Genomic DNA, 27198 nt, shown 5'->3' on the forward strand with positions numbered 1-27198 from the left:
CTATTGAATCCTCCCTCATTGTACTGTAGTCCTCTGCTGCTGCTTTCAGCTACTTTAAACAGCAAATCTGACATTATTGTCACTGGAATTGCCACCTAGGGAGTTTTTTATTCAGAAGTTTGAAAACTTTGTGTGTCATCCTCTCTTGTACTGCTCAGGGTTAGTGTGAGTTTGTCTGTGATGTGTATTACGCTGTGTGTGTGCAGGTACGAATTTGAATTTGCGATTCACCAGTTCAATTCTCTCTGTTTTCTCTTTCACAGCCCGGATGACATCGGAAGCTGCTGGTACATCCTACTGTCCGGGTCTGTCTTCATCAAGGAGTCCATGTTCCTGCCAAGAAGCAGGTACGAACAATAGCAAGTTGGGACTGGATTTGATCAAATTGTCGACCATTTTGTAATCACGTTTTTGACCCAAGGGTGTCTTATATCAGAGTAGGACTATATGTGCATTGGACTACAGACACTACAGGTGCAGACAAGTGAATAAAACTATGATTAATGTCACCGACTGAAATGTTAGGCTCACTGACTGACTGAATTATTTGTCCCCCCCGACTGAATTATTTGTCTCCCTGTCTAAAATGTTAGTCTCAATAAACGCAGTGATGAAAACCAGTCTTGCATACGGGATTCGCTTTCCCGACTGTGGGTATCTTGAAACAATGCTCCTTTATGTAAAAAATGTCAATACGAAGCACTGTGACTTAAGAAGCTTCGCTCTAATTATTCTGTCATATCTCAGGGTCAGTAACACTCATAGCTCATATGCATTTCTGGAGCATAGTTGCCACAGGCCCGCGTTCCACTCCACCTGAAAAATGCCAATAATCAGACAGATGCTACCCACGCTCAAAATGTACCTTTCCCCTTTCCAAGGTGAAAGTGTGTCTTGCCTCAGCTCGCATTGATGTACCATCCTTGATGAGCTGCACTACCTGAGCCACTTGTGTGGGTTGTAGACTCCGTCTCATGCTACCACTGGAGTGAAAGCACCGCCAGCATTCAAAAGTGACCAAAACATCAGCCAGGAATCATAGGAACTGAGAAGTGGTCTGTGGTCTCCACCTGCAGAACCACTCCTTTATTGGGGGTGTCTTGCTAATTGCCTACAATTTCCACCTGTTGTCTATTCCATTTGCACAACAGCATGTGTCAATCAGTGTTGCTTCCTAAGTGGACAGTTTGATTTCACAGAAGTGTGATTGACTTGGAGTGACGTTGTGTTGTTTAACCTCTAGCGACGAGCAATCCCGTATCCGGGAGCGTAATCATAGCCTCAAGCGCATTACCATAACGCAACGTTTCCTATTCATGAAAATCGCAAATGAAATGAAATAAATATATTCCAACACAAGCTTAGCCTTTTGTTAACAGCACTGTCATCTCAGATTTTCAAAATATGCGTTACAGCCAAAGCTAGACAAGCATTTGTGTAAGTTTAGCATGGCATAATGCTATGCTAGGCTGTGCTGGCAGCAGGCAACATTTTCACAAAAATAAGAAGAGCAACCAAATTAAATAATTTACCTTTGAAGAACTTCAGATGCTTTCATTCAGGAGACTCCCAGTTAGATAGCAAAGGTTCCTTTTTTCCAAAAATAATATTTTTGTAGGCGAAAAGTCACGTTTGTTCATCCTGCTTGGCTGAGAAATCGACCGAAAATACTTAAATACTTAAACTATAACGCCAAACTTTTTTCAAAATTTGCTCCATAATATTGACAGAAACACGGCAAACGTTGTTTAGGATCCATCCTCAAGGTGTTTTTAACATATGTATTCGATAATATATCCGTGGAGGCAGTTGGTTTCTCATAAGAAACGATTGGAAAAATGGCTACCTCAGTATTTTACGCAAAGTTTTCTCCGGGTGACACCATGCGTCCACTCGCCCTATATGGTCTCTTACAGCCATTCTCCAATGGAAATGCCTAAAAAGACGTCACAATGCTGCAGACACCTTGGGGAAAATGTGGAAAACGTAAGCTGACTCCTAGCTCCTTCACAGCCATATAAGGAGTCATTGGCATGAGGCGGTTTTAAAAAATGCAGCACTTCCTGATTGGATTTTTATCTGGGTTTTGCCTGTAACATCAGTTCTGTAGCACTCACAGACAATATCTTTGCAGTTTTGGAAACGTCAGTGTTTTCTTTCCAAAGCTGTCAATTATATGCATAGTCGAGCATCTTTTCGTGACAAAATATTTTGTTTAAAACGGGAACGTTTTTCATCCCAAAATTAAAATGGCGCCCCCAAGATCCAAGAAGTTAAGTGTTCCCAAGCATGTGTGTGTGTGTGTGTGTGTGTGTGTGTGTGTGTGTGTGTGTGTGTGTGTGTGTGTGTGTGTGTGTGTGTGTGTATATGTATGTTATTCAGCCTTACAGCAGACTAAAAACAGTTGCATTCATTTGTGAATTGCGGTTTATTTATTGTTTAGGCTAATTATTCAAAGCTCACTTTGTTATTGAATTTTAAAACTAAAATGCTTGATTGCATTTCAACGCATGAATGTCTCATGTGCTCTATGGTGGCATGAACAAATTAATGGTTAATTGATTGATACAGTGGCCTATATATTGAAATATAGGCCTAAGTACGTTACGGCATTAAAACTAAACCGGATGCGCTCTTAGGCCTACAGCTCGATGGTGGTTATACAAGGATACTATACAAAGCCTACTAATGATAACTACATTACTTATTATTATAATCATAATTGTAGTAACAATAAGGAGATCAAAAAAAGGGAGGGTATAGGAGTGAGAGCTGCGTGCATATTACTCCCCACTTGTAGCCTGTTGCATCAGAGTTCATGTATATGGTCTGCAGAGAAGGACTGGTGGAAGAAAGGGTCACCCACTCACTCACACCACCCCACCCCTGGCCTGTACGCTCCCAGGCCTGCAGGAAGTGAGCTGTGCACTGGAATGTTGGCCAGAGTACGCACAGTGTAGCTAGAGACAGGCGCACACACACACACACCCTCTCACACACTCACTCAAACACCAGCAGGAGGGTGCAACTATGAGCGGAGTGAAATGCTGCGATTGATCAGAACTTTTCCGAACTGGATGTACTCGTCTAGGTGGTTGTAGACTGAGGAAGGACTTTGAGAGAGAGGATATACATACCAGATGACAGACCTTTGGCAGGTATGAGTTCATTGAGATTTTCTTAACTTCCAGGCACTAGGCGTGAGTCTGTGACATCTTTTCCTTAGGAGGACCAGCACACAGTAGCACAATGGTAGGTTGTAGCTGAAATTATTACTTTTCTCCAGCAAGGGAGCTGGTGGGTTCAATGATTAGAGTATATGAAAGATGTCAGGGATGCAAGGCATGTTTTTAAAAATTACTATTTTGGTATTGTTAGCGAGCACAATGCCTCCAGATCAGCTCAGCAGAGAGATTTGTCGGGTTGAGGTAATACATCCGTTTGGCAACTGAACTAACACTACATTTAACTTTTGTGCTTTTGAATTTGTGGAGAAGGTTATGAAAGGAGTAGACACTAGGCATGATTTGATATTTTGAGATGCACTCCACTCGATGTGTACCCAAAATGGATGCACTCCACCCTATTTCAGCGTCATTGAAGCATCAAGTTATATTTCGGGAAGTAAAATGTATGAGTCATTAGTCACAAGTCACTTGTGAATTCTTTGCCTGGATGTCGGCTTCTATTTACAGTTCAGGAAAGCTTACCGTGTGCCCGAACGGCATGTTTTGTGTTTGTGTTGGATGGGCGAGAAGGCATCAGAAGCTCTGCACTCTTTCGATGCCCTCTAACCGTCTTGACTGTCTGTTTAGCCTTTGGTCAGTTGGAGTTGGTTGGAGACCTTAAAGTATTAGTTTCCCGGTCATGTTTTCATTGACTTTGATTATAGTGGTCGACAGACTAAGATTTTTCAACGCCGATACTGATTATTGGAGGACAAAAAAAGCCGATACCGATTAATTGGCTGATATTTTTACTTGTAATAATGACAATTACAACAATACTGAATGAACACTTATTTTAACTTAATATAATACATCAAAATCAATTTAGCCTCAAGGGTATCCTAGTGGTTAGAGTGTTGGTCTACTAACCGAAACGTTGCAAGTTCAAATCCCTGAGCTGACAAGGTACAAAATCTGTCGTTCTGCCCGTGAACAGGCAGTTAACCCACTGTTCCTAGGCCGAGGGTAATTGAAAATAAGAACTGACTTGCCTAGTTAAATAAAGGTGAAATTAAAAATAAATAAATAATGAAACATGTTCAATTTGGTTTAAATAATGCAAAAACAAAGTGTTTGCCAGTGTAACAGTATAGCTTCCGTCCCTTCTCCTCGCTCCTCCCTGGGCTCGAACCAGCAACACAACGACAACAGCCACCCTCGAAGCAGCGTTACCCATGCAGAGCAAGGGGAACAACCACTCCAAGTCTCAGAGCGAGTGACGTGTGAAACGCTATTAGTGCGCACCCTGCTACCTAGCTAGCCATTTCACATCGGTTACCTCAGCCTAATCTTGGGAGTTGATAGGCTTGAAGTCATAAAAAGCTGCTGGCAAACGCACGAAAGTGCTGTTTGAATGAATGCTTACGAGCCTGCTGGTGCCTACCATCGCTCAGTCAGACTGCTCTATCAAATCATAGACTTAGTTAGAACATAACACACAGAAATACGAGTCTTAGTTTCCGGATTCGACCATATTAATGACCTATCTCGAAAACAAGACGTTTATTCTTTAAGTGAAATACGGAACCGTTACGTATTTTATCTAATGGGTGGCATCCATAAGTCTAAATATTCCTGTTACATTGCACAACCTTCAATGTTATGTCATAATTACGTAAAATTCTGGCAAATTAGGCAGCCCAAACTGTTGCATATACACTGACTGCGTGCAATGAACGCAAGAGAAGTGACACAATTTCACCTGGTTAATATTGCCTGCTAACCTAGATTTATTTTAGCTAAATATGCAGGTCTAAAAATATCTACCTCTGTGTATTGATTTTCAGAAAGGCATCAATGTTTATGGTTAGGTGCACATTGGAGCAACGATGCGCACCGCATCGATTATATACAACGCAGGACAAGCTAGATAAACAATTAATATCATCAACCATGTGTAGTTAACTAGTGATTATGATTGATTGATTGATTGTTTTTTATAAGGTAAGTTTAATGCTAGCTAGAAACTTACCTTGGCTTACTGCATTCGCGTAACAGGCAGTCTCCTCGTGGAGTGCAATGTAATCAGGTGGTTAGAGCGTTGGACTAGTTAACTGTAAGGTTGCAAGATGGAATCCCCCGAGCTGACAAGGTAAAAATCTGTTGTTCTGCCCCTGAGCGAGGCAGTTAACCCACCGTTCCTAGGACGTCATTGAAAATAAGAATGTGTTCTTAACTTCTTGGTGATGGGGCAGTGTTTTCACGTCCGGATGAAATGCATGCCCAAATGAATCTGCCTGCTACTCATCCCCAGAAGATAAGATATGCATATTATTAGTAGATTTGGATAGAGAACACTGAAGTTTCTAAAACTGTTTGAATCATGTCTTTGAGTATAACAGAACTTATTTAGCAGGCGAAACCCTGAGGACAAACCATTCAGATTTGAGGCCACTCTCTTTTCAATGGGGTTTCATTGGGAATCCAGATATCTAAGGGACCTTCTTGCAGTTCCTATCGCTTCCACTGGATGTCAACAGTCTTTAGAAATTGGTTGAGGTTTTTCCTTTGTGTAATGAAGTAGTATGTCCATCTTGAACGAGGGTCACTTGAAGTGTACTGTTAAAAAAATACCTAAAGTAGTTTGAAATGTTTTGGCAAAGTTTACAGTTAACTTTTGAGATATTTTGTAGTCACTGTGTCTTGTCTCGTGCCTGCAGGGTTGAAATATGCTTTCTCTCTTTGTTTACAGAGGTGCTATCCTCAGATAATAGCATCGTTTGCTTTCACCATAAAATCCTTTTTGAAATCTGACGTGGGCTGGATTCACAATAAGTGTAGCTTTAATTTGCTATCTTGCATGTGTGTTTTAAGGAAAGTTAGATTTTTATAGTAATTTATTTGAATTTAGCGCTCTGCATTATCCCTGGCTTTTGGCCAGGTGGGATGCTAGCATCCCACACATCCCAGTGAGTTTAACTGACTTGCCTCATCAACAACAGTCACCCTTGAAGCATCGTTACCAATCGCTCCACAAAAGCAATGGCCGTAAATAGCAAAGAACACAACTACTTCGAGGTCTCAGACAGATTTTGAAACACTTTTAGCACACACCGCTAACTAGCTAGTTATTTCATAGGGTTCACAATTGGAAGAAAAAACTTGAGTGGCAACTGCAGCATGTATATAAACAAAAACGATATGACATTATAAAATCCATGTACACGGTGTGTGGTTAAAATTGGCAAAAAACACACTTCTTTCCACAGGCTCGTGGGGTGAGACAGGGTTGCAGCTTGAGCCCCACCCTCTTCAACATGTATCTCATCGAATTGGCACTACAACAGTCTGCAGCACCCGGCTTCACCCTACGAGAATCTGAAGTCAAATGTCTACTGTTTGCTGACGATCTGGTGCTTCTGTCCCCAACTACAGCAGAACCTAGATCATCTGCACAGATTCTGTCAGACCTGGGCCCTAATTGTAATTCTCAGTAAGACAAAAATGATGGTGTTCAAAAAAAGGTCCAGTTGCTAGGACCACAAATACAAATTCCACCTAGACAACGTTGCCCTAGAGCACATAACTATACCTACCTTGGCCTAAACATCAGCGCCACAGGTAACGTCTACAAAGCTGTGAAAGATCTGAGAGAGACCTTCTACGCCATCAAAAGGAACATGAAATTCGACATACCAATTAGTATCTGGTTAAAAATACTTAAATCGGTTATAGAACCCATTGCCCTTTATGGTTATGAGGTCTGGGGGCCACTCACCAACCAAGAATTCACTAAATGGGACAAACACCAAATTGAGACTCTGCAAAGATCTCCTCAGTGTCCCTCTGTGCTCTGTTCACCAACAGAGCCCCAGGACAGCAACACAATTAGACCCAACCAAATAACAAGAAAATAAAAAGATAATTAATTGACACATTGGAAAAAATTAACACAAAACACTGAGCAAACTAGAAATCTATTAGGTCTTAAACAGAGTACACAGAATGCCTGCCACTGTCTGACCCAAAATGAAAGAAAACTGAGTGAGAATAGCCTTGTCATTTAGAGACCGACATAGGTAGAACTGACGCTCAAGAGAAGACGATGTGCACAAAGCCCACAATGAGGTGGAAATTGAGCTGTACTTCCTAACCCCCTGCCAAATGTATGACCATATTAGAGACTCATATTTCCCTCAGATTACGCAGACACATGAACTCTCATAACTACTGGGTGAAATACCACAGTGTGCCATCACAGCAACAAAAATGGTGACCTGTTGCCACAAGAAAAGGGCGATCAGGGAAGAACAACACCATTGTAAATACAACCCATATTTGTTTATTTTTCCCTTTTGTTCTTTACCTAATTTGCACATTGCTACAACACTATATACACACTGCTCAAAAAAATAAAGGGAACACTTAAACAACACAATGTAACTCCAAGTCAATCACACTTCTGTGAAATCAAACTGTCCATTTAGGAAGCAACACTGATTGACAATAAATTTCACATGCTGTTGTGCAAATGGAATAGACAACAGGTGGAAATTATAGGCAATTTGCAAGACACCCCCAATAAAGGAGTGGTTCTGCAGGTGGAGACCACAGACCACTTCTCAGTTCCTATGCTTCCTGGCTGATGTTTTGGACACTTGAATGCTGGCGGTGCTTTCACTCTAGTGTTAGCATGAGACTGAGTCTACAACCCACACAAGTGGCTCAGGTAGTGCAGCTCATCAAGGATGGCACAGACTCCATGAGGGTGGTATGAGGGCCCGACGTCCACAGGTGGTGGTTGTGCTTACAGCCCAACACCGTGCAGGACGTTTGGCATTTGCCAGAGAACACCAAGATTGGCAAATTCGCCACTGGCGCCCTGTGCTCTTCACAGATGAAAGCAGGTTCACACTGAGCACATGTGACAGAGTCTGGAGACGCCGTGGAGAACGTTCTGCTGCCTGCAACATCCTCCAGCATGACCGGTTTGGCGGTTGATTAGTCGTGGTGTGGGGTGGCATTTCTTTGGGGGGCCGCACAGCCCTCCATGTGCTCGCCAGAGGTATCCTTACTGCCATTAGGTACCGAGATGAGATCCTCAGACCCCTTGTGAGACCATATGCTGGTGCTGTTGGTCCTGGGTTCCTCCTAATGCAAGACATTGCTAGACCTCTTGTGGCTGGAGTGTGTCAGCAGTTCCTGCAAGAGGAAGGCATTGATGCTATGGACTGGCCCGCCTGTTCCCCACACCTGAATCCAATTGAGCACATCTGGGACATCATGTCTCGCTCCATCCACCAACGCCATGTTGCACCACAGACTGTCCAGGAGTTGGCGGATGCTTTTGTCCTGATCTGGGAGGAGATCCCTCAGGAGACCATCCGCCACCTCATCAGGAGCATGCCCAGGCGTTGTAGGGAGGTCATACAGGCACATGGCCATACACACTACTGAGCCTTATTTTGACTTGTTTTAAGGACATTACATCAAAGTTGGATCAGCCTGTAGTGTGGTTTTCCACTTTAATTTTGAGTGTTATCAGCCCAGACTTCCATGGGTTGATAAATTTGATTTCCATTGATAATTTTTGTGTGATTTTGTTGTCAGCACATTCAACTATGTAAAGAAAATAGTATTTAATAAGAGTATTTCATTCATTCAGATCTAGGATGTGTTATTTTAGTGTTCCTTTCATTTTTTTGAGCTGTGTGTGTGTGTGTGTGTGTGTGTGTGTGTGTGTGTGTGTGTGTGTGTGTGTGTGTGTGTGTGTGTGTGTGTGTGTGTGTGTGTGTGTGTGTGTATTGTTAATTTTGTCCTTTTTCACTTTTGTTTATCTATTTCGCTTGCTTTTGCAATGGAATCATGTTTCCCTGGGATAGCAGTTTAAGGCCTTCCCCAAACTGTTGCCTCAAAGTTGGATGCACAGAATCGTCTAGAATGTCTTTGTATGTTGTAGAGTTAAGATGTCCCTTCACTGGAACTAAGGGACTTAGCCCAATACATGAATAACAGCTCCAGATCATTATTCCTCCTCCACCAAACTTTACAGTTGTCTCTATCCATTAGGGCAGGTTGTGTTCTCCTGGCATCTGCCAAACCCACATTTTTTTGTTCGGACTGCCAGATAGTGAAGCGTGATTCAACATTCCAGAGAACGCATTTATGTTGCTCTAGAGTTAAATGGTGGAACGCTTTACACCACTCCAGCCGATGCTTGGTATTGCGCATGGTGATCTTAGGCTTTTGTGCGGCTGCTTGGCCATTGAAACCCTTTTTTGAAGCTCCCGAATAACAGTTCTTGTGCTGACGTTGCTTCCAGAGGCCGTTTGGATCTTGGAGTGTTGCAACCAAGGACAGACGATTGGGGTCCCATTCTGTGAGCTTGTGTGGCCTACCACGTCACAGCTGTTCCGTTGTTGCTCCTAGATGTTTCTTTTTCACAATAACAGCACTTACAGTTGACCGCTGCAGCTCTAGCTTGGCAGATATTTGACTAACTTGTTGGAAAGGTGGCATCCTATGATGGGGCCACGTTGAAAGTCACTGTGCTCTTCAGTACGGGCCATTCTACTGCCAATGTTTGTCTATAGAGATTGCATGGCTGTGTGCTCAATTGTATACACCTGTCAGCAACAGGTGTGGCTGAAATGGACGAATCCACTAATTTGATGATGTTAACATACTTTTGTATATGTATGTACACTGGGGCAATTTACACAACATAAACAAAAAATAATATGTACTGATATGTGACTCCGGGGGTCACATCAACACACATTTTGGTGTTGATTTCGTAAATACGGTACAAGGGAACCCTCGTTTCAGTTTGGGGACTGAATGCATCATACAACTCTTGCAGTCTTCATTCTTCATCCAGGAATTTTCCACCTGAAGTGTATTTTTACCTATCCAACTTCAAATCTAATTATATTTGTCACATGTACCGAAAACAACAGGTGTAGACCTTACTGTGAAATGCTTACTTATAAGCTGTTCAAGGAGGAATGTTTGTCTATCGTTTGAACAGGAATAACAGAAATTCCAGATTGAATCACACCGATGCCAAGCAAAATGTATTAAAAGTAGTTTTCCCTAAAATACTCTTTTTTTTTTTTTTTTTTTTTTTTTTTTTCTCTGTCATTTGTTCTCTCACCAGTTTTGGGAAGCGTTCTGCAGGGAGCCTGAGACGTGGATGTGAGTGCATCGTTCTGGAACCTTCGGAGATGATTGTGGTGAGTCCCGCCAGCGTTGCCAACTTTACCACAGTGACGTCACATCAGGCAACACAGCACACCGCTTCATACACTAATGTACTGGGACGACGGGGGTTTATAAAGGCGACGTAGGGCTTATGGGGACGTGACTTGTTTTATGTGGACTTTTACACCCCATCTAATTTAGATGATGCGCCCACAATCGAAGTTTTTTTTTTATATTTAATTTTTGTTGCAGCGTAATATCAACTACAAGTAATGCTAGTGCTCCTGTTGACATGGCTTCAGCCATAGTATGTGCAGCGGTTTTCTTGTTCACTGCTCACTCACATACTTATATGTGTCGCAGTAATTTCCAGTTATTTTTCACTCTCCAGTCGAAGGCTACAGTCTGTGATGTAACGTTTGACCCACTTGACACAGACCTTTTATAAAAAGTGACGTTGAAAACCAATCAATCCAGCTTTACCAGGACATAAAAGTAGAGGCACAATGCAATCTGTGGTCGAACAGTAGGCCTTGGAAGTGTGCTAGATCTTTAAAGATATGAAAGCCCACTGTTATTTTCTTGCTGACGTGTGCAGGCACACACCACACATAATCCTGCGCACACACATAATCGAGAACACACAGACTACAATTTGACACCAATTTAATCACACACACATCTCCTATTGCTCCGTTTGAATGGAGCAGTCATACTTAACCTATGTGTCAACCACCATCTCCCATACAGCATGGTTGCAACAAAGATCTATTCTTAGTAATCAGTGTCCTATGGATTTCTATAATAATATTCATTTAGGTGGTGCCTTTTTGTTAAATGTGTCTCCAACAGCTAAGCTCCAGCTCTTCTAATAGCCTTCTCTCTGTCCTGCTGTTGATCATTACCCCTTCCTGGCATGGTCCTCGGCTATTATGGGCGCAACAAGCTCCCTAGAATTACTGGGAGAATGGCTTTGGAGTGCTATGATCCGAGGCACCAGCGGCTCTCACCCGCAAAACGAACCAATACTCGTACGCACGCACGCACGCACACACTCAAACCAAATCAATACACATACACAAACTGATACACATCACATGCACTTACTCTTGTTATTTCTCCTCCCTCTTACACAACTGTCATCCACCACAGCTCCCCTGGCGTTGCCATAGCAGCAGTTGGTATGGCAGAGGGAGGCAGAGAGATTTGATGTGTAATCCCAAAGGCTAAGTGCTATGAAATGTGAAACCGCAGTAAAGAAGCTGGCAATGGAGGACAGTGTGCCAACTGTAAAGGCCTTAAATGTGTTATTCTAACACCAGGCATATGTCACCAGGCTACTGCACACGACTGTTAAGTATCAAGTTGTAAAATGCTTTTCGTGATCAGAGAAAATATGTTTTGCTGCAGTATTTTGTACATGTCTTTCTGTCTTCCAATAGCCCATGCCTCATGAAAGAAGCTTTCTTTCTCCACAAGTTGTATTCATCATTTACCAGGCCAGTTTTGCCAATATCCCTTATGTGCCATTTCACGGGGCTGTGACTCTGGAAGGTGCTAGACAGCCAGAGCAGAGCCAGGGAGACAGTGTGATAGGGAGGGAGGGTAGCAGCTGACTGACGCCGAGTGTGGGGGGGCCAGGTCGGGGGGGGGGGTGGCACACTGACTGACTGGTTGACGCTGACTGACTGGCGCTGGCTGGTTGCCACTGACACGCTGGCTGGCTGACTGGCGCTGGCTGATACGGACTGACTGGCTGATACGGACTGACTGGCTGATACGGACTGACTGGCTGATACGGACTGACTGGCTGATACGGACTGACTGGCTGATACGGACTGACTGGCTGATACGGACTGACTGGCTGATACGGACTGACTGGCTGATACGGACTGACTGGCTGATACGGACTGACTGGCTGATACGGACTGACTGGCTGATACGGACTGACTGGCTGATACGGACTGACTGACAGCAAGCCAGCGTCAGCCAGCCAGCGTCAGCCAGTGCGTGTCAGCCAGCCAGTGCGTGTCAGCCAGCCAGTGCGTGTCAGCCAGCCAGTGCGTGTCAGCCAGCCAGTGCGTGTCAGCCAGCCAGTGCGTGTCAGCCAGCCAGCCAGTGCGTGTCAGCCAGCCAGTGCGTGTCAGCCAGCCAGTGCGTGTCAGCCAGCCAGTGCGTGTCAGCCAGCCAGCTCGTGTCAGCCAGTCAGCCAGCCAGTCAGCATCAGCGAGCGTCTGACTGACACTGACTTGGCTGATACGGACTGACTGACACTGACTTGGCTGATACGGACTGACTGACACTGACTTGGCTGATACGGACTGACTGACACTGACTTGGCTGACGCTCGCTGGCTGGCTGACGCTCGCTGGCTGGCTGACGCTCGCTGGCTGGCTGACGCTCGCTTCGCTGGCTGGCTGACCCTCGCTTGCTGGCTGACGCTCGCTGACTGGCTGGCTGACGCTCGCTGACGCTGACTGGCTGATGCTGACTGGCTGGCTGACGCTCGCTGATGCTGACTGGCTGGCTGACGCTCGCTGATGCTGACTGGCTGGCTGACGCTCGCTGATGCTGACTGGCTGGCTGACGCTCGCTGATGCTGACTGGCTGGCTGACGCTCGCTGAAGCTGACTGGCTGGCTGACGCTCGATGATGCTGACTGGCTGGCTGACGCTCGATGATGCTGACTGGCTGGCTGACGCTCGATGATGCTGACTGGCTGGCTGACTGGCTGGCACGAGTTGGTTGACACGCGCTGGCTGGTTGACACGCGCTGGCTGGTTGACACGCGCTGGCTGGTTGACACGCGCTGGCTGGCTGACGTTCGCACGCTGGCTGGCTGACGTTCGCGCGCTGGCTGGCTGACGTTCGCGCGCTGGCTGGCTGACGTTCGCGCGCTGGCTGGCTGACGTTCGCGGGCTGGCTGGCTGACGTTCGCGCGCTGGCTGGCTGACGTTCGCTGACGCTGACTGGCTGGCTGACGCTGACTGGCTGGCTGACGCTCGCTGACGCTGACTGGCTGGCTGACGCTCGCTGACGCGGACTGGCTGGCTGACGCTCGCTGACGCGGACTGGCTGGCTGACGCTCGCTGACGCGGACTGGCTGGCTGACGCTCGCTGACGCGGACTGGCTGGCTGACGCTCGCTGACGCGGACTGGCTGGCTGACGCCGCTGACGCGACTGGCTGGCTGACGCTCGCTGATGCGGACTGGCTGGCTGACGCTCGCTGATGCTGACTGGCTGGCTGACGCTCGATGATGCTGACTGGCTGGCTGACGCTCGATGATGCTGACTGGCTGGCTGACTGGCTGGCACGAGTTGGTTGACACGAGTTGGTTGACACGCGCTGGCTGGTTGACACGCGCTGGCTGGCTGGCTGACACGCGCTGGCTGGTTGACACGCGCTGGCTGGCTGGCTGACGTTCGCGCGCTGGTTGGCTGACGTTCGCGCGCTGGCTGGCTGACGTTCGCTGACGCTGACTGGCTGGCTGACGTTCGCTGATGCTGACTGGCTGGCTGACGCTCGCTGATGCTGACTGGCTGGCTGACGCTCGCTGATGCTGACTGGCTGGCTGACGCTCGCTGATGCTGACTGGCTGGCTGACGCTCGCTGATGCGGACTGGCTGGCTGACGCTCGCTGATGCGGACTGGCTGGCTGACGCTCGCTGATGCGGACTGGCTGGCTGACGCTCGATGATGCTGACTGGCTGGCTGACGCTCGATGATGCTGACTGGCTGGCTGACGGCTGGCGATGATGCTGACTGGCTGGCTGACTGGCTGGCACGCGCTGGCTGGTTGACACGCGCTGGCTGGTTGACACGCGCTGGCTGGCTGACACGCGCTGGCTGGCTGACACGCGCTGGCTGGCTGGCTGGCTGACGGCGGCTGGCTGACGTGGCTGGCTGGCTGCTGGCTGGCTGGCTGGCTGACGGTTCGCGCGCTGGCTGGCTGACGTTCGCGCGCTGGCTGGCTGGCGTTTCGCGCGCTGGCTGGCTGACGCCGCGCGCTGGCTGGCTGGCGTTCGCGCGCTGGCTGGCTGACGGTTGGCGCGCTGGCTGGCTGGCGGTTCGCGCGCTGGCTGGCTGGCGTTCGCGCGCTGGCTGGCTGACGGTTCGCGCGCTGGCTGGCTGGCGGTTCGCGCGCTGGCTGGCTGACGGTTCGCGCGCTGGCTGGCTGACGGTTCGCGCTGGCTGGCTGACGGTTCGCGCGCTGGCTGGCTGACGGTTCGCGCGCTGGCTGGCTGACGGTTCGCCTCGCGCGCTGGCTGGCTGACGGTTCGCGCGCTGGCTGGCTGACGGTTCGCGCGCTGGCTGGCTGACGGTTGGCGCGCGCTGGCTGGCTGGCTGACGGCTGGCTGGCTGCGGTGGCTGGCTGGCTGACGGTTCGCGCGCTGGCTGGCTGACGGTTCGCGGCTGGCTGGCTGACGGTTCGCGCGCTGGCTGGCTGACGGTTCGCGCTGGCTGGCTGGCTGGCTGGTGACGGTTCGCGCGCTGGCTGGCTGACGGTTCGCGCGCTGGCTGGCTGACGGTTCGCGCGCTGGCTGGCTGACGGTTCGCGCGCTGGCTGGCTGACGGTTCGCGCGCTGGCTGGCTGACGGTTCGCGCGCTGGCTGGCTGACGGTTCGCGCGCTGGCTGGCTGACGGTTCGCGCGCTGGCTGGCTGACGGTTCGCGCGCTGGCTGGCTGACGGTTCGCGCGGCTGGCTGGCTGACGGCTGGCTGACGCGCGCTGGCTGGCTGACGGTTCGCGCTGGCTGGCTGACGGTTCGCGCTGGCTGGCTGACGCTGGCTGGCTGACGCGCGCGCTGGCTGGCTGGCTGGCTGACGGTTCGCGCGCTGGCTGGCTGACGGCTGGCTGACGCGCTGGCTGGCTGACGGTTCTGGCTGGCTGGCTGACGGCGCGCTGGCTGGCTGACGGTTCGCGCGCTGGCTGGCTGACGGTTCGCGCGCTGGCTGGCTGACGGTTCGCGCGCTGGGCTGGCTGACGGTTCGCGCGCTGACTGGCTGGCTGACGGTTCGCGCGCTGGCTGGCTGACGGTTCGCGCGCTGGCTGGCTGACGGTTCGCGCGCTGACTGGCTGGCTGACGGTTCGCGCTGACTGGCTGGCTGACGGTTCGCGCGCTGACTGGCTGGCTGCTGGCTGACTGGCTGGCTGCGCGCTGACTGGCTGGCTGGGTTCGCGTTGCTGGCTGGCTGGCTGGCTGGCTGGCTGGCTGGACGGTTCGCGCTGACTGGCTGGCTGACGGTTCGCGCGCTGACTGGCTGGCTGACGGTTCGCGCGCTGACTGGCTGGCTGACGGTTCGCGCGCTGACTGGCTGGCTGACGGTTCGCGCGCTGACTGGCTGGCTGACGGTTCGCTGACTGGCTGGCTGGCTGGCTGGCTGGCTGACGGTTCGCGCTGACTGGCTGGCTGACGGTTCGCGCGCTGACTGGCTGGCTGACGGTTCGCGCGCTGACTGGCTGGCTGGCGGTTCGCGCGCTGACTGGCTGGCTGACGGTTCGCGCGCTGACTGGCTGGCTGACGGTTCGCGCGCTGACTGGCTGGCTGACGGTTCGCGCGCTGACTGGCTGGCTGACGGTTCGCGCGCTGACTGGCTGGCTGACGGTTCGCGCGCTGACTGGCTGGCTGACGGTTCGCGCGCTGACTGGCTGGCTGACGGTTCGCGCGCTGACTGGCTGGCTGACGGTTCGCGCGCTGACTGGCTGGCTGACGGTTCGCGCTGACTGGCTGGCTGGCTGGCTGACTGGCTGGCTGACGGTTCGCGCGCTGACTGGCTGGCTGACGGTTCGCGCGCTGACTGGCTGGCTGACGGTTCGCGCGCTGACTGGCTGGCTGACGGTTCGCGCTGACTGGCTGGCTGGACTGGCTGGCTGACGGTTCGCGCTGACTGGCTGGCTGACGGTTCGCGCTGACTGGCTGGCTGACGGTTCGCGCGCTGACTGGCTGGCTGACGGTTCGCGCGCTGACTGGCTGGCTGACGGTTCGCGCGCTGACTGGCTGGCTGGCTGACGGTTGGCTGCGCGCTGACTGGCTGGCTGACGGTTCGCGCGCTGACTGGCTGGCTGACGGTTCGCGCGCTGACTGGCTGGCTGACTGGCTGGCTGACGGTTCGCGCGCTGACTGGCTGGCTGACGGTTCGCGCGCTGACTGGCTGGCTGACGGTTCGCGCGCTGACTGGCTGGCTGACGGTTCGCGCGCTGACTGGCTGGCTGACGGTTCGCGCGCTGACTGGCTGGTTGGCGCGCTGACTGGCTGGCTGACGGTTCTGACTGGCTGGCTGACGGTTCGCGCGCTGACTGGCTGGCTGCTGACGGTTCGCGCTGACTGGCTGGCTGACGGTTCGCGCGCTGACTGGCTGGCTGACGGTCGCTCGCTCGCTGACTGGCTGGCTGACGGTTCGCGCGCTGACTGGCTGGCTGACGGTTCGCTCGCTGACTGGCTGGCTGACGCTCACTCGCTCGCTGACTGGCTGGCTGACGCTCACTCGCTGACTGGCTGGCTGGCTGACGCTGGCTGGCTGACACTGGCTGGCTGGCTGGCTGACACTGGCTGGCTGGCTGACACTGGCTGGTTGACTGGCTGGCACTGACTGGCTGGCTGACACTGACTGGCTGGCTGGCTGACTGGATGACACTTGCTGACGCTGGCTGGCTGACGCTGGCTGGCTGACGCTGGCTGGCTGACGCTGGCTGGCTGACGCTGGCTGGCTGAACGCTGACTGGCTGGCTGACGCTGACTGGCTGGCTGACGCTGACGCTGACTGGCTGGCTGACGCTGACTGGCTGACGCTGACTGGCTGACGCTGACTGGCTGGCTGACGCTGACTGGCTGGCTGACGCTGACTGGCTGGCTGACGCTGACTGGCTGGCTGACGCTGACTGGCTGGCTGACGCTGACTGGCTGGCTGGCTGGCTGGCTGGCTGGCTGGCTGGCTGACGCTGGCTGGCTGGCTGGCTGACGCTGACTGGCTGGCTGGCTGACGCTGACTGGCTGGCTGACGCTGACTGGCTGGCTGGCTGACGCTAGCCGGCTGACACTGGCTGGCTGGCTAATGCTGACTGGCTGGCTGACGCTGACTGGCTGGCTGACGCTGGCTGACTGGCTGACTGGATGACACATACTGGCTGGCTGACTGGATGACACATACTGACTGGCTGGCTGATGCTAGCTGGCTGGCTGACGCTGACTGGCTGGCTAACGCTGACTGGCTGGCTAACGCTGACTGGCTGGCTGACACTGACTGGCTGACACATACTGACTGGCTGGCTGGCTGACGCTGGCTGACTGGCTGACTGGATGACACATACTGGCTCGCTGGCTGACGCTGACTGGCTGGCTGACGCTGGCTGACTGGATGACACATACTGGCTGGCTGACGCTGGCTGGCTGACGCTGGCTGACGCTGGCTGGCTGGCTGACTGGATGACACATACTGGCTGGCTGGCTGACGCTGACTGGCTGGCTAATGCTGATTGGCTGGCTGACGCTGGCTGACTGGCTGACGCTGGCTGACAATGGCTGGCTGGCTGGCTGACTGGCTGACGCTGGCTGACAATGGCTGGCTGGCTGGCTGACGGCGGGCTGGCTGACGCTGACTTGGCTGACTGGCTGACGCTGACTTGGCTGGCTGGCTGACTGGATGACACATACTGGCTGGCTGACGGCTGGCTGGCTGACGCTGGCTGGCTGGCTGACGCTGACTGGCTGACGCTGACTTGGCTGACTGGCTGACGCTGACTTGGCTGGCTGGCTGGCTGGCTGGCTGGCTGGCAGGCTGACACTGACTGGCTGGCTGACTGGATGACACGTACTGACTGGCTGGCTGACTGACTGGCTGGCTGACGCTGGCTGGCCGGCTGACGCTGGCTGGCCGGCTGACGCTGGCTGGCCGGCTGACGCTGGCTGACGCTGGCTGGCTGGCTGACGCTGGCTGGCTGGCTGACGCTGACTGGCTGGCTGGTTGACTGGCTGGCTGACTGGCTGGCTGACGCTGGCTGATGCTGGTTGACGCTGGCTGGCTGGCTGACTGGATGACACATACTGGCTGGCTGACTGGATGACACATACTGACTGGCTGGCTGGCTGACGCTAGCTGGCTGGCTAACGCTGACTGGCTGGCTAACGCTGACTGGCTGACTGGCTGGCTGACGCTGATTGGCTGGCTGACTGGATGACACATACTGGCTGGCTGGCTGACGGCTGGCTGGCTGACGCTGGCTGGCTGGCTGACGCTGGCTGGCTGGCTGGCTGACGCTGGCTGGCTTGGCTGGCTGACTGGCTGGCTGATGCTGGCTGGCTGATGCTGGCTGGCTGATGCTGGCTGGCTGGCTGGCTGGCTGACACTGGCTGGCTGGCTGGCTGGATGACGCTGACTGGCTGGCTGACGCTGGCTGACGCTGGCTGACTGGCTGACTGGATGACACATGCTGACGCTGGCTGGCTGACGCTGGCTGACGCTGGCTGGCTGGCTGACTGGATGACACATACTGGCTGGCTGGCTGGCTGGCTGACGCTGACTGGCTGGCTAATGCTGATTGGCTGGCTGACGCTGGCTGACTGGCTGACAATGGCTGGCTGACAATGGCTGGCTGACAATGGCTGGCTGGCTGGCTGGCTGGCTGACTGGCTGGCTGGCTGACTGGCTGGCTGGCTGGCTGACGCTGGCTGGCTGGCTGACGCTGACTGGCTGACGCTGACTTGGCTGACGCTGACTTGGCTGACGCTGACTTGGCTGACGCTGACTTGGCTGGCTGGCTGGCTGGCTGGATGACACTGGCTGGCTGACGCTGACTGGCTGACACTGGCTTGGCTGACGCTGGCTTGGCTGACGCTGACTTGGCTGACGCTGACTTGGCTGACGCTGACTTGGCTGACGCTGACTTGGCTGGCTGGCTGGCTAGCAGGCTGACACTGACTGGCTGGCTGACACTGACTGGCTGCCTGGCTGGCACTGACCGGCTGGCTGACTGGCTGGCTGACACTGACTGGCTGGCTGACTGGATGACACATACTGACTGGCTGGCTGGCTAACGCTGACTGGCTGGCTGACGCTGACTGGCTGGCTGACGCTGACTGGCTGGCTGACGCTGACTGGCTGGCTGACGCTGACTGGCTGGCTGACTGGCTGGCTGGCTGGCTGCTGACTGGCTGGCTGGCTGACTGGCTGGCTGACGCTGGCTGATGCTGGTTGACGCTGGCTGGCTGGCTGGCTGGCTGACTGGATGACACATACTGGCTGGCTGACTGGATGACACATACTGACTGGCTGGCTGGCTGACGCTAGCTGGCTGGCTAACGCTGACTGGCTGGCTGACGCTGATTGGCTGGCTGACAATGGCTGGCTGACGCTGGCTGGCTGGCTGGCTGGCTGACGCTGGCTGGCTGACGCTGGCTGGCTGACGCTGACTGGCTGGCTGACGCTGACTGGCTGGCTGATGCTGGCTGGCTGGCTGATGCTGGCTGGCTGGCTGGCTGACACTGTCTGGCTGGCTGACGCTGGCTGGCTGGCTGACACTGGCTGGCTGGCTGGCTGGCTGACACTGGCTGGGTGGCTGGCTGACACTGGCTGGCTGGCTGGCTGGATGACACATACTGACTGGCTGGCTGGCTGACGCTAGCTGGCTGGCTAACGCTGACTGGCTGGCTGACGCTGATTGGCTGGCTGACAATGGCTGGCTGGCTGACTGGATGACACATGCTGGCTGGCTGGCTGACGCTGGCTGGCTGACGCTGGCTGGCTGACGCTGACTGGCTGGCTGGCTGACGCTGGCTGGCTGACGCTGGCTGGCTGACGCTGACTGGCTGGCTGGCTGACGCTGGCTGGCTGGCTGATGCTGGCTGGCTGGCTGGCTGGCTGACACTGGCTGGCTGACACTGGCTGGCTGGCTGGCTGGCACTGGCTGGCTGGCTGGCTGACACTGGCTGGCTGGCTGACTGACACTGGCTGGCTGGCTGGCTGGCTGGATGACACATACTGGCTGGCTGACTGGATGACACATACTGACTGGCTGGCTGGCTGACGCTAGCTGGCTGGCTAACGCTGACTGGCTGGCTAACGCTGACTGGCTGGCTGGCTGACGCTGATTGGCTGGCTGACAATGGCTGGCTGGCTGACTGGATGACACATACTGGCTGGCTGGCTGACGGCTGGCTGGCTGACGCTGACTGGCTGGCGCTGACTGGCTGGCTGACGCTGACTGGCTGGCTGACGCTGACTGGCTGACGCTGACTGGCTGGCTGACGCTGGCTGGCTGACACTGACTTGGCTGGCTGGCTGGCTGACACTGGCTGGCTGGCTGGCTGGCTGACACTGGGCTTGGCTTGGCTGACACTGGGCTGGCTGGCTGATGCTGGCTGGCTGGCTGATGCTGGCTGGCTGGCTGGCTGACACTGTCTGGCTGGCTGACGCTGGCTGGCTGGCTGGCTGGCTGGCTGACACTGGCTGGCTGGCTGGCTGGCTGACACTGGCTGGCTGGCTGGCTGACACTGGCTGGCTGGCTGGCTGGATGACACATACTGACTGGCTGGCTGGCTGACGCTAGCTGGCTGGCTAACGCTGACTGGCTGGCTGACGCTGATTGGCTGGCTGACAATGGCTGGCTGGCTGACTGGATGACACATGCTGGCTGGCTGACGCTGGCTGGCTGACGCTGGCTGGCTGACGCTGACTGGCTGACTGGCTGGCTGACTGGCTGGCTGGCTGACTGGCTGGCTGACGCTGGCTGGCTGACGCTGGCTGGCTGACGCTGACTGGCTGGCTGATGCTGGCTGGCTGACACTGGCTGGCTGGCTGACGCTGGCTGGCTGGCTGGCTGGCTGACACTGGCTGGCTGGCTGACGCTGGCTGGCTGGCTGGCTGGCTGACACTTGCTGGCTGGCTGGCTGACACTGGCTGGCTGGCTGGCTGACACTGGCTGGCTGGCTGACTGACACTGGCTGGCTGGCTGGCTGGCTGGATGACACATACTGGCTGGCTGACTGGATGACACATACTGACTGGCTGGCTGGCTGACGCTAGCTGGCTGGCTAACGCTGACTGGCTGGCTAACGCTGACTGGCTGGCTGACGCTGACTGGCTGGCTGACAATGGCTGGCTGGCTGACTGGATGACACATACTGGCTGGCTGGCTGACGGCTGGCTGGCTGACGCTGACTGGCTGGCTTGCTGGCTGGCTGACGCTGACTGGCTGGCTGACGCTGACTGGCTGGCTGACGCTGGCTGGCTGACGCTGACTGGCTGGCTGACGCTGGCTGGCTGACACTGACTTGGCTGGCTGGCTGGCTGACACTGGCTGGCTGGCTGGCTGGCTGACACTGGGCTTGGCTTGGCTGACACTGGGCTGGCTGGCTGACACTGGGCTGGCTGGCTGACACTGGGCTGGCTGGCTGACACTGAGCTGGCTGGCTGACACTGGCTGGCTGGCTGGCTGACGCTGGCTGGCTGGCTGGCTGGCTGGCTGGCTGGCTGGATGACACATACTGGCTGGCTGACTGGATGACACATACTGACTGGCTGGCTGACGCTAGCTGGCTGGCTAACGCTGACTGGCTGGCTGGCTGGCTGACGCTGACTGGCTGGCTGATTGGCTGGCTGGCTGGCTGGCTGACTGGCTGGCTGGCTGACGCTGACTGGCTGGCTGACTGGCTGGCTGGCTGACGCTGGCTGGCTGGCTGACGCTGACTGGCTGGCTGATGCTGGCTGGCTGGCTGACGCTGGCTGGCTGACACTGACTTGGCTGGCTGGCTGGCTGACACTGGCTGGCTGGCTGGCTGGCTGGCTGACACTGGCTGGCTGGCTGGCTGGCTGACGCTGGCTGGCTGGCTGACGCTGACTGGCTGGCTGGCTGACGCTGACTGGCTGGCTGGCTGACGCTGACTGGCTGACGCTGACTGGCTGGCTGGCTGACGCTGACTGGCTGGCTGACGCTGAGACTGGCTGGCTGGCTGACGCTGAGACTGGCTGGCTGGCTGACGCTGAGACTGGCTGGCTGGCTGACGCTGAGACTGGCTGGCTGGCTGACGCTGAGACTGGCTGGCTGGCTGACGCTGAGACTGGCTGGCTGGCTGACGCTGAGACTGGCTGGCTGGCTGACGCTGAGACTGGCTGGCTGGCTGACGCTGAGACTGGCTGGCTGGCTGACGCTGAGACTGGCTGGCTGGCTGGCTGACGCTGAGACTGGCTGGCTGGCTGGCTGACGCTGAGACTGGCTGGCTGGCTGGCTGGCTGACGCTGAGACTGGCTGGCTGGCTGGCTGACGCTGAGACTGGCTGGCTGGCTGGCTGACGCTGAGACTGGCTGGCTGGCTGGCTGACGCTGAGACTGGCTGGCTGGCTGGCTGACGCTGAGACTGGCTGGCTGGCTGGCTGACGCTGAGACTGGCTGGCTGGCTGGCTGACGCTGAGACTGGCTGGCTGGCTGGCTGACGCTGAGACTGGCTGGCTGGCTGGCTGACGCTGAGACTGGCTGGCTGGCTGGCTGACGCTGAGACTGGCTGGCTGGCTGGCTGACGCTGAGACTGGCTGGCTGGCTGGCTGACGCTGAGACTGGCTGGCTGGCTGGCTGACGCTGAGACTGGCTGGCTGGCTGACGCTGAGACTGGCTGGCTGGCTGACGCTGAGACTGGCTGGCTGGCTGACGCTGAGACTGGCTGGCTGGCTGACGCTGAGACTGGCTGGCTGGCTGACGCTGAGACTGGCTGGCTGGCTGACGCTGAGACTGGCTGGCTGGCTGACGCTGAGACTGGTTGGCTGGGTAGCCTAGTGGTTAGAGCGTTGGACTAATAACCGGAAGGTTGCGAGTTCAAACCCCCGAGCTGACAAGGTACAAATCTGTCGTTCTGCCCCTGAACAGGCAGTTAACCCACTGTTCCCAGGCTGTCATTGAAAATAAGAATGTGTTCTTAACTGACTTGCCTGGTTAAATAAAGGTAAAATTAAAAATTAAAAAATAAATACTGTTTGGCTGTGACTGATACTGGTTGGCTGTGACTGATACTGGTTGGCTGAGACTGATACTGGTTGGCTGAGACTGATACTGGTTGGCTGAGACTGATACTGGTTGGCTGAGACTGATACTGGTTGAGACATACTGGCTGAGTGACTGGCACTGACTGGCTGACTGCCACTGAATGAGATTGAGTCAATCTGTATCACATCAGGGCAAGGTATCTCTCTCTGTTTATTTTCTCTCTCCCCCTCCATCCCTCTTGATCTATTCCTCTGTTTGTCTTCTTTCATTCGCACCCTTCCCTTGCTCATTCTTTCTGTACCTCTCTCTCGCTCTCACACACATCCTTCTCTCTTTTTCCCCCTTCTCCTGGAGTTGTGAAAGCTCCCGTTGATGTCGGAGAGGAGTGTTGAGGCGGAGCCCACAAACGTTGCTATTTTTACGCAGTGAGAGGGGAGGGAGGGGGCAAGGAAAAGAAGAGCCAGTCACTCCTTTCTTTCCTCCTACCCTGTTTCCCCAGGTGGACTATATGGAGGAAAATGAGGAGTACTTCCAGAGGCAAGCATCACATCGTCAGTCCCGCCGCAGGTTCCGCAAGATCAACCAGAAAGGCGAGCGGCAGACCATCATCGACACGGTGGACCCATACCCCACCGGCAAGCCACCCATAGTCAGGGGATATCACACGGTGAGTCACGTTTAGCTACCCGGTTCTTCCTCTGTCTTAGTTAGCAACTAGGGTGCTGTGTGTTGCTGGACACGCATGTGGCGCGAAGATGGAGCGTCCAGTTTGTGTAGTTTGAGTTTCTGTGTTGGCTAAGCTTAGTCCTTGCCTTAGCTGGTTGGACGCTAACTTGTGTAGCCTACTAGTTAGCACCTTATAGCCTGGTCTATGTAACCTAGTTTGTACCTTGTAGCCTTCTAGTTTGTACCCTGTAGCCTGCTAGTTTGTACCTTGTAGCCTACTAGTTTATACCTTGTAGCCTACTAGTATGTACCTTGTAGCCTACTAGTTAGTACCTTATAGCCTGGTCTCTGTAGCCTACTAGTTAGTACCTTATAGCCTGGTCTCTGTAGCCTACTAGTTAGTTCCTTATAGCCTGGTCTCTGTAGCCTACTAGTTAGTTCCTTATAGCCTGGTATGTGTAGCCTACTAGTTAGTTCCTTATAACCTGGTATGTGTACACCCTTGTTACTTCTTTGCTGAGGTCTGTAGTTATGTTGTTGTCAATGTATTGTGTTTGCTGTAGGCTTGCTGTGCCTTGTTTCACCCTGGTATTATAATTCTACCCTCCTGGCTACCTGTTCTCAAAACGCATCTTTCCATGCTGTGCACCCTTTTTGCTGTAGGCCACCGTATATACCTTTTTATCTGCATCCTCACGGTTAGACCGTATAAAGGCTGTAACCTCCTGTGTTGTCATCTTTGGACCCTTTCTCTCTAGAACTCCCTTTGCAACACCCCCTTTACCCTATAACCATTCCCTTTACTCAATGTGCATGTCTCCTTCACTCCATAACCCCAAGTGCATATTTACTGTGTCCCTTATTGTTCAAGTCTGTGTCAGTGGTTGTTATTCCACGCCGTCTGTCAGGGTGGCTGTTATTCTACGCCGTCTGTCAGGGTGGCTGTTATTCTACGCCGTCTGTCAGGGTGGCTGTTATTCCACGCCGTCTGTCAGGGTGGCTGTTATTCTACGCCGTCTGTCAGGGTGGGTGTCTGTCAGGGTGGTTGTTATTCTACGCTGTCTGTCAGGGTGGGTGCCTGTCACGGTGGGTGTCTGTCAGGGTGGCTGTTATTCCACGCCGTCTGTCAGGGTGGGTGTTATTCCACGCCGTCTGTCAGGGTGGGTGTTATTCCACGCTGTCTGTCAGGGTGGCTGTTATTCCACGCCGTCTGTCAGGGTGGGTGTTATTCCACGCAGTCTGTCAGGGTGGGTGTTATTCCACGCTGTCTGTCAGGGTGGGTGTTATTCCACGCTGTCTGTCAGGGTGGGTGTTATTCCACGCTGTCTGTCAGGGTGGGTGTTATTCTACGCCGTCTGTCAGGGTGGGTGTTATTCTACGCCGTCTGTCAGGGTGGGTGTTATTCTACGCCGTCTGTCAGGGTGGCTGTTATTCTACGCCGTCTGTCAGGGTGTGTGTTATTCTACGCCGTCTGTCAGGGTGGCTGTTATTCTACGCCGTCTGTCAGGGTGTGTGTTATTCTACGCCGTCTGTCAGGGTGGCTGTTATTCTACGCCGTCTGTCAGGGTGGCTGTTATTCTACGCCGTCTGTCAGGGTGGCTGTTATTCTACGCCGTCTGTCAGGGTGGCTGTTATTCTACGCCGTCTGTCAGGGTGGCTGTTATTCTACGCCGTCTGTCAGGGTGGCTGTTATTCTACGCCGTCTGTCAGGGTGGCTGTTATTCTACGCCGTCTGTCAGGGTGGCTGTTATTCTACGCCGTCTGTCAGGGTGGCTGCTATTCTACGCCGTCTGTCAGGGTGGCTGCTATTCTACGCCGTCTGTCAGGGTGGCTGCTATTCTACGCCGTCTGTCAGGGTGGCTGTTATTCTACGCCGTCTGTCAGGGTGGCTGTTATTCTACGCCGTCTGTCAGGGTGGCTGTTATTCTACGCCGTCTGTCAGGGTGTGTGTTATTCTACGCCGTCTGTCAGGGTGGCTGTTATTCTACGCCGTCTGTCAGGGTGGCTGTTATTCTACGCCGTCTGTCAGGGTGGCTGCCGTCTGTCAGGGTGGCTGGCTCTACGCCGTCTGTCAGGGTGGCTGCTATTCTACGCCGTCTGTCAGGGTGGCTGCTATTCTACGCCGTCTGTCAGGGTGGCTGTTATTCTACGCCGTCTGTCAGGGTGGCTGTTATTCTACGCCGTCTGTCAGGGTGGCTGTTATTCTACGCCTGTTATTCTACTGTCAGGGTGGCTGTTATTCTACGCCGTCTGTCAGGGTGGCTGTTATTCTACGGTCTGTCAGGGTGGCTGTTATTCTACGCCGTCTGTCAGGGTGGCTGTTATTCTACGCCGTCTGTCAGGGTGGCTGTTATTCAGGGTCAGGGTGGCTGTTATTCTACGCCGTCTGTCAGGGTGGCTGTTATTCTACGCCGTCTGTCAGGGTGGCTGTTATTCTACGCCGTCTGTCAGGGTGGCTGTTATTCTACGCCGTCTGTCAGGGTGGCTGTTATTCTACGCCGTCTGTCAGGGTGGCTGTTATTCTACGCCGGGTCTGTCAGGGTGGCTGTTATTCTACGCCGTCTGTCAGGGTGGCTGTTATTCTACGTCAGGGTGGGTGTCTGTCAGGGTGGCTGTTATTCTACGCCGTCTGTCAGGGTGGCTGTTATTCTACGCCTGTCTGTCTGTCAGGGTGGCTGTTATTCTACGCCGTCTGTCAGGGTGGCTGTTATTCTACGCAGTCTGTCAGGGTGGCTGTTATTCTACGCCGTCTGTCAGGGTGGCTGTCTTTCAGGGTGGGTGTTATTCTACGCCGTCTGTCAGGGTGGCTGTCAGGGTGGTTGTTATTCTACGCCGTCTGTCAGGGTGGCTGTTATTCTACGCCGTCTGTCAGGGTGGCTGTTATTCTCTGTCAGGGTGGCTGTTATTCTACGCCGTCTGTCAGGGTGGCTGTTATTCTACGCCGTCTGTATTCTGGCTGCCGTCTGTCAGGGTGGCTGTTATTCTACGCCGTCTGTCAGGGTGGCTGTTATTCTACGCCGTCTGTCAGGGTGGCTGTTATTCTACGCCGTCTGTCAGGGTGGCTGTTATTCTACGCCGTCTGTCAGGGTGGCTGTTATTCTACGCAGTCTGTCAGGGTGGCTGTTATTCTACGCTTTCTGTCAGGGTGGGTGTCTGTCAGGGTGGTTGTTATTCTACGCTGTCTGTCAGGGT

At 53.9% G+C, this 27198-nt stretch overlaps 1 protein-coding gene across 13 annotated transcripts in view; it reads left to right on the forward strand.

Moving 5' to 3' along the window:
* Nucleotides 1–27198, forward strand: part of LOC123993519 (rap guanine nucleotide exchange factor 2-like) — a 157443-nt gene that overhangs the window by 59591 nt on the left and 70654 nt on the right. For 12 of the 13 annotated variants that reach the window (XM_046295751.1, XM_046295737.1, XM_046295745.1 and 9 more), the window contains exons 4-6: nucleotides 264–347; nucleotides 10327–10402; nucleotides 23840–24007. In XM_046295751.1, the coding sequence (XP_046151707.1) occupies nucleotides 264–347; nucleotides 10327–10402; nucleotides 23840–24007 (328 nt within the window). Of the gene's footprint in view, nucleotides 1–263; nucleotides 348–3010; nucleotides 3159–10326; nucleotides 10403–23839; nucleotides 24008–27198 lie in introns of those variants that run through there. The other variant, XM_046295748.1, reaches the window with a different exon arrangement.

The sequence above is a fragment of the Oncorhynchus gorbuscha genome, linkage group LG13 (assembly GCF_021184085.1).
Source record: "Oncorhynchus gorbuscha isolate QuinsamMale2020 ecotype Even-year linkage group LG13, OgorEven_v1.0, whole genome shotgun sequence".
Lineage (NCBI taxonomy): Eukaryota > Metazoa > Chordata > Actinopteri > Salmoniformes > Salmonidae > Oncorhynchus > Oncorhynchus gorbuscha.